Source organism: Nicotiana attenuata, chromosome 7 (genome assembly GCF_001879085.1).
Source record: "Nicotiana attenuata strain UT chromosome 7, NIATTr2, whole genome shotgun sequence".
NCBI lineage: Eukaryota > Viridiplantae > Streptophyta > Magnoliopsida > Solanales > Solanaceae > Nicotiana > Nicotiana attenuata.
In genome coordinates, this window is record NC_031995.1 from 52917238 (window position 1) to 52929415 (window position 12178).

The 12178-nt window shown below is 39.6% G+C and overlaps 1 protein-coding gene across 1 annotated transcript; it reads right to left on the reverse strand.

The window, feature by feature from the left end:
* Positions 6048 to 9065, reverse strand: LOC109230492. The gene is made up of 2 exons (XM_019395984.1): positions 8617 to 9065; positions 6048 to 6332 (listed from the first exon to the last, which is right to left on the reverse strand). The coding sequence occupies exons 1-2, from the start codon at positions 8903 to 8905 to the stop codon at positions 6298 to 6300; spliced, it is 324 nt and encodes a 107-aa protein (XP_019251529.1). The 5' UTR covers positions 8906 to 9065; the 3' UTR covers positions 6048 to 6297.

The following is a 12178-nucleotide window of genomic DNA, read 5'->3' on the forward strand; positions in this document are numbered from 1 at the left end:
CCAGTATCAGTTGTTGCACAGTTGGATTTACTCCACCAAAATATACAGAGCTTTTTTCAATATTTTCTACTAAGCCAAATGCATTTGAGAACTCCTAGAAATAATCAAATAGTTTTTTCACTGATTCCACATCCCTCCTGCTAAATAACAGGAAATCGTCAGCAAACCCAAATTGTATAATATTCAACTTGCATATCTTGGATGATAGTGGAACTCCTTGATCTCTTTCATCCCCTTCAACAATCTAGTAAAGAATTCCATAGCTAATACAAACAAGAAAGAGGATAGGGGATCATCCTGTTTAAGTCCCTTCTTTGCTTGGAAAGGACATGTTGGCTGTCATTGATAAGAATGGAATAACATATAGTTTTAACACACTTCATAATCCATTGTATAAAGATATCAGGAAAGTTCATGTGAATAAGCACCTACTCTAAGAAACTCCATTCAAGAGAGTCATAAGCCTTTCTCATATCTGTTTTTAACATGCACCTAAGTGAGGCAGTATTTCTATTGTATCCCTTAACAAACTTATAGCTCAAATTTATATTTTTAGACATCACTCTACCTGGTACAAAAGCTAATTGACATCCATCCACAAGAAACTCCATAATATTTTGCATCCTGCTAGTAAGGATTTTATAAATAATTTTGTAAATAGTAGACAGGCGAATGATAGATTGATGACTATTAAGTTGGTGGTTGGAGAGTTCACCCAAAATATTATTAGCGCTTACGCGCCGTATGTGGGCCTGGATGAGGAGGTTAAACGACGATTCTGGGAGGGGTTAATGATATTGTGCGCCAGGTCCCGCCTACTAAGAGGCTATTCATAAGGGGGAATTTCAATGGTCATATTGGGTCGACCGTCGGCGGCTATAGCGAGGTGCATGGAGGCTTCGATTTTGGGGAGATAAATGGAAGAGGCACTTCGCTGTTGGACTTTGCTAGGGCTTTTGGGTTGGTGATTACGAAGTCTAACTTTCAGAAGAGGGAGGAACATTTAGTTACTTTTCAAAATGCCGTGGCAAAGACTCAAATTGACTATCTCCTCCTTAGGAGGTGTGATAGAGGATTGTGCAAGGATTGTAAGATTATTCCGAGTGAGATACTCGTGACGCAGCATAGGCTCTTGGTGATGGACGTTGGTATTAAAGAGAAGGAAAAGGTTTGCTGAGGACGACCGAGAATCAGGTGGAGTGCCTTGACTGAGGATAAAGCCCATGAGTTGGAGGGGCGGTTATCGTCTAAGGAAGCTGGAGGAACAGTGGTGACGCGAGCATTATGTGGTCGACGACAGCAGACTGTATAAGGGAGGCTGTGAGAGAGGTGTTAGGGATCTTGACGGGCGTCTCTAGCAGGCACAAAGGAGACTGATGGTGGAATGAAGCGGTCCAAAGTAAAGTGGAAGATAAGAAGGCGGCATACCTGAAGTTGGTAGGAAGCACATGTGAGGAGGATAGGAGAACGTGCATGGAGTGGTATAAGGTAGCTAGGAAGGAAGCTAAGCTGACGGTCACGGAGGCTAAGACTGTGGCCTATGGCCGTATGTACGAGGAACTGGGGGGGAAAGGCGGAGAGAAGAAGTTACTCCGGCTAGCCAAGACGAGAGAGAGGAAGGCTCGGAATTTGGACCAAGTGAGATGCATCAAGGACGACGATGGTAGAGTATTTATAAAGAAGATGGCTGACTTACTTTCATGAACTTCTGAATAAAGAAGGGGATCGGGATATTGTGCAAGGTGGAGCATTCTGAGAGTCACCGTGACTTTGGGAACTGCATGCACATCGAGGTTGAGGAGGTCGTAGGAGTTATGTGCAAGATGAGTATAGGCAAAGCGACTGGGCCAGACAAAATTCCGGTTGAATTTTGGAAGTGTGTGGGTAGAGCAGGCTTGGAGTGGCTAACTAGGTTTTTTAATGTTATATTTAGGACGAAGAGGATGTCGGAAGAGTGGAGGTGTAGTATGGTAGTTCCATTGTATAAGAACAAAGGTTATATCAAGAGTTGTAACAATTATAGGGGTATCAAATTACTGAGTCATACCATGAAAGTTTGGGAGAGGATGGTTGAAGCGAGGGTGAGGAGTATGGTGTCTATATTCGACAACCAGTTCGGGTTCATGCCGGGTCGTTCCACTACAGAAGTTATACACCTTATTAGGAGGTTGGTGGAACAGTTTAGGGAAGGGAAGAAGGGTCTGCACATGGTGTTTATTGATTTAGAGAAAGCGTATGACAAGGTTCCTAGAGAAGTTCTCTAGAGATGCTTGGAGGTAAAAGGCGTGCCGGTTGTCTACATTGGGCAATTAAGGACATGTATGATGGAGCTAAGACTCGGGTGAGGACAGTAGGAGGTGACTCTGAGCAGTTTTCGAGGGTTATGGGGTTACACCAGGTTTTGCACTCGGCCCATTCTTATTTGCCCTGGTGTTAGACACGTTAACACACCGTATTCAAGGGGAGGTACCATGGTGTATGTTATTTGTCGATGACATAGTTCTGATTGATGAGTCGAGAACCAGTGTTAACGAGAGGTGGAGGTCTGGAGATAGGCTCTTGAGTCTAAGGGTTTCAAGCTGAGTAGGACGAAGATGGAGTACCTAGAGTGTTAGTTCAACACAGAGCCGAGGGAAGTGGGCGTGGAAGTGAGGCTTGAATCACAGGTCATCCCAAGAGTGGCAATTTCAAGTACCTTGGGTCAGTTATCCATAAAGGGAGGGAGATCGATGAGGATGTCACACACCGTATTGGGGTGGGGTGGATGAAGTGAAGGTCAGCATCTGGAGTCATGTGTGACAAGAGAGTGCCACCGATACTCAAAGGTAAGTTTTACAAAGCGGTGGTTAGATCGGCCACGATGTACGGGGCTGAGTGTTGGCCTATTAAGAACTCACATATCCAGAAGATGAAAGTAGCAGAAATGAGGATGGTGAGGTGGATGTGAGGACACACTAGGATGGATAAGATTAGGAATGAAGATATTCGGGACAAGGTGGGCGTGGCTCCCATTGATGACAAGATGAGGGAAGCTAAGCTCAGATGGTTCGGACACGTACAAAGGAGAAGCCCAAATGCTCTGGTAAGGAGGTGTGAACGGCTGGCTTTGGAGGGCATGAGAAGAGGTAAAGGACGGCCTAAGAAGTATTGGGGAGAGGTGATCAGGAAGGACATGGCGAGGCTTCAGATTTTCGAGGACATGGCCATTAATAAGAAGCTGTGGAGGTCGAGCATTAGGGTTATAGGTTAGGAGGTAGCTGAGTCTTTCCTTACTCCGTACCTTTGTGAGGCTAGTCTGGTAGGGTTTTTGTCGAAGTCAGTTAATGGCAATGTTGCATCTTACTACTCTTTCATTTTCCATAGTGACGGGTCTATGTACTGTCTATCACTTATGCTTTGCATCTACTTTCTGATTTTCTTGATGTTATTTTTTACACGGTTTCTACTAGTGGTACTGATATTATCTCTTTTCGTCTTCTTGAGCCGAGGGTCTTTCGAAAATAGCCTCTCTACTCCCTCGGGATAGGGGTAAAGTTGCGTACACACTACCCTCCCCAGACCTCACTAGTGAAATTTTACTAGATCGTTATTGTTGTTCTTGTAAATAGTAGTACAACAGGAAATAGGCCTAAACTCAGATGGATGGATTCTGGACCTACGGGATGAGAGTCACAGTGGTACAATTAATGGCCTTATCTAGTTCAGCGGATGTGAAGAAATCCTGCACAGCCTCAACTATTTTATCATCAATAATTGACCATGATCTTTTAAAGAATGGGGCATTATACTCATCGCATCCTGGAGCTTTTAAGTCATCAATTCCTTGCAAAGCCTTATAGATTTCCTCCTTTGACACATGCTCAATAAGTTATAGCTGTTGTATTCTGTTGAGTATAGGTCCATTTTTCATTATACTTGGATTAATAGGTAGTAGTGAATTTGCTTAAGACCCTAATAACTACTGGTAAAACCCTGTAATCTCATGTATCAGCTCATCTTGTGATTGGGTGTGTGCACCATTCTGAGTAGCCAGTGTAGAGATCCTATTTTGAGCCAATCTGCTTTTGATGCTTGCATAAAGTAAGAGGTGTTAGAATCCCCCAATTTAAGCCATTGAACCTTAGATTTCTGTTTGTAAATATTTTCTTCCACCATTGACCACTTGTCTAGATTATTCCTCAAATCTCTTTTACTATTATTTAGCTCAGCTGGATGGTCGGGGTCCCTCATTTTCTCTTGAACTACCCGAAGTTGTGCCCTGGTGACCTTGATCTTGTCAGTAACATATTTAAATTCCTTGTGATTAAGCTTCTTCAATTCAACTTTCAGCAATTTCATAGCAAGAAATCTATGTGCTCTGCAAGTTGATTAAAGAACTTAAAAGGCTTGCTGGGTTATGTACTTCGTGATTAAAACAAAGGCACATAGGAGTGTGATCAGAGCGCATAGGATCATACACTATCGCCTCTATTTGTGGCATAGTATCCAACCACCTTGAGTTCACCAAAGCCCTATCAATCTTACTATGGTCATGGTTATTAGTCCAGGTATACTTTCTTCCAATAGTCATCAATTAAATTAGCCCAGTATCCACCATGAAATTTGAGAAGTCCATGGTTTCCATCTCCTGAATTTGGCTCCCATTATACCTGTCGTCCACATTTAGAACAACATTATAGTCCCCCATAGCAATCGAAGGGCCATTAGTTGCATTACACACTTGTCTCAATGCCTCCCATAAGGGTCTTCTCTGCTCCACAGTATGCAAGCTATACACATCTGAGAGCACGAACTTTACATTCGTACTATGTATTAAGACTCTCCCTGTAATAATCTGTGATGAAATGTTGAGCATGTTAAAATCCAGCACTCTCGGATCCTATAACACCCATATTCTACCCCTACTGCTTGCTGCATAATTATCAACCCACTTCCAGTTACTAATTATCTTCTGTATCACTTGTGTTGTTTTGTGCTCTTTTACCATATGTTCAATTACCGCAACTAGAGCTACTTTATTTTTTTTAATATACTTCTTTATTTCATTATATTTATATACTTTATTCAAGCCCCTAACATTCCATGTAACAACAATCATGTAGGAATAAACAAGCCATGAGAATCAAACTGTACCACCCTGCTACTCGGTTCTCCAGCAGCTTCAACTACTTCCATGACATGGGAGCTAGATTCAGTTAGATTACTAAATCCATTTGAAGTTATTACGACCTTATTTGATTTCTGCTTTACACCTTTAGTCAAAGATTTTCCTTTCACAATCTTCCATCCATCTTCTTGATTTTGATCCTCTATTATAATTGATTGTATTTTTTGAATTTTCTCCCTTCCTGCAATTTGCGCTTGCCCCAGTATGCTCAGATTCTCTCCAATCATTTGCCATGTTTTGTTCCATTCTTGTAGTGGCTTCTGGTATTTGGTTTTTGGTTGCTTAGGTGATGGATTCTCCTTTATTGGATCTTTACATATATGTCCCAATTGCAAACAGATTGGGCAGTAGAGTGGCTTTCAATCATACCAAACCTCTTGATCCAAAACCCTTCCATTTGGATCTTCTCCTTTTATTTGCTTTGGCAACGGCCTTGTTACATCCATTTCTACTAGAATCCTGGCATAAGAAATACTTCCCACTTTAGTCGTCCAATCATCTGCATATAATGGTACGCCCAGTATACTACAAATTCTACTTAGAGAATTAGATTCCCAACAGTTCAATGGTAGATTCGGCAGTTGCACCCACAACAGAATAGTCTTCAAGACCTCATTGTTGAAATTAAAATCCTCAGACCACATCTAAATAATTCTTGGCTTGCTATTCAGAGTGTAAGTGTCACGCCCCAACTTTGGGGAGCGCAACCGGCGCTCAACCGAGTGAACCCGATCGAGCAAGCCTATTAGACACTTTCTACCCAACTCAGTTATGACCAAGAGGAGGCATGGTTTCATTAATTAAACAATAGAAGGGGTGTATATATAAACATTACTAATTCATTTTGTTTTGCTACATCGTTGTTAAGTTTCCAAAATACATACACATTATGATTTAGTGAGACAAGAGTCCAAATACAACATAATTCATCGGACCTTTCTAGCACCCATACACAACCCACAAAATGTCTACGGAGCCTCTAAAGATACAAAAGAGAGAGTTATGAAAATTCCGGCAACAAGGCCCCGGCAATACCTCAAAAAATAGTAATAATAGAATCAAGAGATAAGAACATGGCCCCGGGATGAAGTGGGGGCTCACCGAGACTGCTGGGGGAAGAGGATACACCACTAGCTGCGATCAACACTGTCTGCCTTGGAAACACCTACATCCATTTAAAGATGTAGCGCCCCGGCAAAAAGGAGTTAGTACTGTCGAATAGTACTAGTATGTAAAGCTAAAATACCATCTTAATAGAATGAACAATTAAACATAGAGAAAACAGTCATGATGTACAACAAGAGCTTTCAAACAAATACAAAAGAAAACATCACGTAAGGATTACAAAGTCTCTGGTTAAATTCCCATCTTATTAAGTTGATAATCTCAGTGCCATATGCCATAATCCACAATACCGTCGTGTTCCTACATAGAATCCGATCTCGACCCGATCGGCTAGGCCATCTCTTTTGAGACGTCAACCAAATCCACAATTCCAAATCGATCATTTTCAGCACAATCACCACCATGTGTGCGGCATGGCGTCTGATCACGGCCCGATCGGCTAGGCCGTCTCCCTTGAGATATCAACCAAATCCACAATCCCATATTTCAATACATTGGTACGAGTTGCTTTACTTATTAAGTCATCTTGTCACTTGGCCGCATTTTATAATTCAAGTTTCCCTTTTTACATATTCAATAACATTATCACCAACAACAATAAAGCCTATCATGTAAGGCATTTTCACACACCAGGGAAATGCTTTGAAATTCTAAGCACATAGAGGATTTTCATACAAACCGGCACAACAATCTTTATTCAATTTCTTTGACATGAATTCTTAGCCTTTCTCAATACATATTCCACATTTGTAAGCATATTCACAAATTGCATGACGACATGATAAACATTTAAAACAATCATTGAACATAAATCTTTCAACACAACACATTAGGGTAACGATTCTAGTATGATCAATTTCGGAACTTACACTAATTACATGAACACCAGGGGTTCGATTCTAAGAAGAAAGAGGTTTAGCCATACATACATTGTTTAAGCTTTCCTTAAGTTACTACAACATTCCGAAAATTCTAGCAATCCTAATGTATTTTGAGACATAACAAAATCGAGCACAAATTAGGAAGATATTTATGGTTTCAGCTCATTTGAGCATTTTATCAAACACTAGTTGTGCATCTTGATTTCAAAGCTCTTCTACAAGATTTCCTTCATTACCCAACCGATCTTTATATATTCGTGTCCAATGATCTTCCCACAAACCTTATTTGTACATGCATGTATACATAATACTATTACACCCAAGAATCATACCTCAATAACCCATCTTATACCCCAAACTCAAAAATAAAGTCTAGTGTATAGAATCTTACCTCTTAGATGAAGGTTTTGTGATTGGTTTCCTTGATTCTTGAAGATTGATGAAAGATTGAATGGTTAGAATGTTAGGCTTCCTCCTTCTCTCTCTAAAATTCTCTTACCTCTCTCTAGAATCATCAGAATATCGCCCCAAATGAAGCTCCAAAGCCTATTTATGAAAACGGGGTCGGATTATGAAAATAGGAAAATTAACCCTCCGAACTCGGTCTGCGGTCGCAGAATGGACCGCACAATTGGTATGCGGGTCGCATAATGCACCGCAAAACTGGTGCCCAGAACTGGGCTACACTGGTCCATTTTGCGACCATTTTTGCGATCGCAGATCAATTATGCGGACCACATAATGATTCTGCGATCGCAGAATCTGCCACGGGATCGCATTTTGCCAGTCTTTGGTAATTTGATCATAACTTTGTGTAGGAATGTCCAAATGACGAACGGTTTGAAGCGTTAGAAACTAGACTTGAAGATCTTTCATTTGATAGGTTGTTCATCACATAACACCTTATATATATATTTATATATGCTCATCCAAAGTATGGACTTGTGCGAACTCATTTGAAATTTTAACCTATTATGTAATTTTCCAACTTGACTTAGACTTAGGCTTCCCCTTAGACCCCACATTACCTATTATAAGACTTATACACTTATTACCATATCCAATTGATATACATCATACTAATTAGAACATAAAATATTATAGTTAGCCTACCTGGCACCACGAAATCTTAAATTACTTAGAGAAATTTTTTCGGGGCATTACAGTAAGGCCCAGAGTACACTACAACATTCCTATCCTCCGTAGAGTTAAACAACACTAAAAAGCATTCATTATTATGTAAGTAAACTATCGGTCTAGAAACAAAGTTCCACTGACTTGCTATAAATCTGTCTATGGTCCCAATACTTGGTGTAGCACCAACAACATACACTATAAGATATAATTTCCACTTCTCTGTAGCTTTCTCTATCACCTCTTTGCACAACATAGCTACTTTCTCACAATTCTTAATTGTAGGGGCAATAAACTGCAAATTCATACCTCTGGAAGCCATTTTATTTGCAGCAAATAGGCTTTTCCATTTCTGATCGTCATTCCCCTGTATTGGCAGATCCAATTGCCTTTGTGCTCCAACTGCTTCCTTCATCTGATTCCCCACATTTTCTTTAGTTGGTACCGCAATTTCATTGTGTGAGCTCTTTTCCTTCTCCGATACGCTCGAGGTAGAAGCCCTCTCCATTGATGTTACCAGGTTCGGCGAAGTTTTGATTTCCTTCGTAGGTAAATTTGGCCATTGCTCCGTCAGCTCCTTCCCACTCGCTATCCTCATATGTTCCTCTATCACCCCCCACAGACTTCCGTCCAGTTCCGAGAACTGGTAGATCCTCCAACTCAGTTGCAGCTAACGCTCTCCGAGGTCGTCCCCTAGGCATTTTCGATGGTGACGCACAATAGCAAGTTTCACTCTATCATACGCCGAGAGCAGAATACCTAATGAAACATTGAAACTTTTCACCGGGAATATAATTAAAATGACTATTTTATCTAGTATGAAATCTATTTTAAAAGGGTAAAAAAGGTAAACGATATTTCGCTAAGGATCTTCGTAACTTTAATATAGTATAGATAATCTTGGTAATTATTAGGGTTTAGAGTCAGCCCTTCCTCGGAAAACAAAGTTAAAATATCATGGTATAGCCAGTTTTCACACTGGTCAATGAAAAATAGCCACCGTTTATCAAGTCAATGAAAAATATCCACTATTTTGCTGCAACAGGGACCGATCCAGTATAATATACGGGAGTTCTAGTGCATTTGTGTACGAACTCCAGCATATTATGCTGGACCGGTATACTTTGCTAACTCCTGTAAAATTTGCGGGAGACTGGAGCACCAGTGCTCCAAACTCCAGTATATTATACTGGACAATTATACTTGCTGGAACTCCCGTAAAATTTGCGGGAGTTCCAGCATAATTATGCTTGAACTCCCGTAAAATTTGCGGGAGTTCCAGCATAGTTATCCTGGAACTCCCGTAAAATTTACGGGAGTTCAAGCATACTTATGCTGGAACTCCCGTAAAATTTGCGGGCGTATTTTTCCGGATTTTGAACAGTGTTTTCGCTCAGATTTAAAGTGGCTAAATTTCGATAACTTTTGAAACTTGGCTATTTTTCAACAACCAGTGGTAAATCTGGCTATTTTTGAATTTCATTGAACCTTGTTTCACTAATTGTATTTGACGCATTGATTAAGTTTTAAGTTATCTTGATTTTTGTTGATGTAGCTAATGTCCAAGTTTTAAGTGTAGATTCATCACAATTGCCGTCAAAGTATGTTGAACGGACTTGGAACTAAAAAGGATACGTAGACACAACTTTCTTTAAGAAAAAAAGGTTTAGTAGGTTTGGAATTCCTAATTTTGGATGGTAATTATAATTTTATAATAATATAAAAGATATTAGAATTCCATAGAAAGTTTAAATAAGAAAATTTGTAGGTGACTTCAAAGCTTCAAGGAAAATAATGAATTTAGTTGATTTAAAACTCCTAAATATTAGGAAAAATAATTTAATTATGATTTTGTCCTATGTAAAATTTATTTTAAAGGGATAAAAAAAGCGAACAGTATTTTACTAAGAATTTTCGTACTTTTAATAGAGTATAGAAAATAAGAATTTTCGTACTTTTAATAGAGTATAGATATAGATATAAGGAAAGCTCCTGAATTATGAATTAGTTTTTGGATCTTCAAGTTCCATATTTCCTCTTGTACATCATCGTTCTTCCATTAGTTTTTTTTTTTTTTTTTTTTTTTTTTTTTTTTTGTATATTCCACGTTTGTAATGATGTAAAGAGAAACCCGTACAAACCAAAATAACTTAGTTACTGTATTGCAATTTATGCTTTATATCATAAATTACTCAATGTATTATAATCTCCACTATACCATGCTATGTTTATTGATATATTATTATCCGTCGACATGTTGTATAAATTTATAGGTGAAGTTTATTATCAATAACGGTATAAATAATATTATTGAAATATATACCAAATTCAAAATTTATTCTTTTAAGATAATTTTCTAATATTTTAAGAAAGGATGTTCGTATACAGAGATCAACTAGATATTTATGTAATTTTAAAAAGTGTATATGCATTGACATGGGGTATAGCGCAACAACGTGGAAGAATTAATCGAAACAGCTGCCCACCAAATCGATTAAACTAAAAATAGCCGGTGAATGTTTAATACATACATATTTTATGTATTATACGTATATAATTATGTATAATCAATGTATAAACTATGTATATGGCTAGAAAAAGTAAACAATAATATGACGGGCTATTTGTATAAAAATATGAAAAGGTTTCAACCCAAAAACAAAATAGAAATCCTATTATCAAATACTCTCCCGCCACTGGTTCTGTCGTCCCTTTTCTATTCACTAGTATTTTGGTGCGCGCGTTGCACGTGTATCCCATCTCAATAAGTATAAATTTTTCCAAAAGCTCATAATATTATATTAAAATTTGTATTTAAATTATTAAATAAAAGTTAAAAAGAAGTGTGAGTTCCTGAAAATGATAATTTATTAATTTCCGAGAATCAGTTTAGATTCATGTCGGGGCGTTCGACTACGGAAGCAATTCATCTGGTAAGGAGATTAATGGAGCAATACAGGGAAAGGAAGAAGGTTTTGCATATGGTGTTTATTGACCTTGAGAAAGCGTACGATAAAGTCCCGAGGGAGGTCCTGTGGAGGTGTTTGGAGGTAAGCGGCGTCCCGGTAGCGTACATTAGGATGATTAAGGATATGTATAAGACTCGGGTGAGGACTATGGGTGGTGACTCGAAGCATTTCCCTGTGGACATGGGGTTGCACCAGGGATCGGCTCTTAGCCCATTTTTATTTTCCTTGGTGATGGATGTACTGTCGTGACAAATCCAAGGGGAGGTGCCTTGGTGCATGCTATTTGCCGATGATATAGTGTTGATTGACGAGACGCAAAGCGGAGTTAACGCGCCGTTGGAGGTTTGGAGACAGACCTTGGAGTCTAAAGGTTTCAAACTGAGTAGAACCAAGACAGAATACTTGGAGTGCAAATTCAATGATGAGACCCATGATGCAGACGTAGAGGTTAAGCTTGATGCTCAAGTTATCCCCAAGAGAGAGAGTTTTAAGTATCTCGGGTCTATTATCCAGGGTGACGGGGATATTGACGAAGATGTCACACATCGCATCGGAGCGGGGTGGATGAAGTGGAGGCTCGCTTCCGGTGTTTTATGTGATAAGAATGTGTCGCCAAGACTTAAGGGTAAGTTTTATCGAGTGGTGGTCCGACCGGCTATGCGGTATGGGGTTGAGTGTTGGCCAGTCAAGAACTCCCATGTGCAGAAGATGAAAGTAGCAGAGATGAGAATGTTGAGATGGATGTGCGGGTGTACCAGGAGAGATAGGATTAAGAATGAAGCTATCCGGGACAGAGTGGGAGTAGCCTCTGTGGAGGACAAGATGCGAGAGTCGAGGCTGAGATGGTTCGGACATGTTAAGAGAAGAAGCATTGATGCTCCTATCAAGAGGTGTGAGAGGTT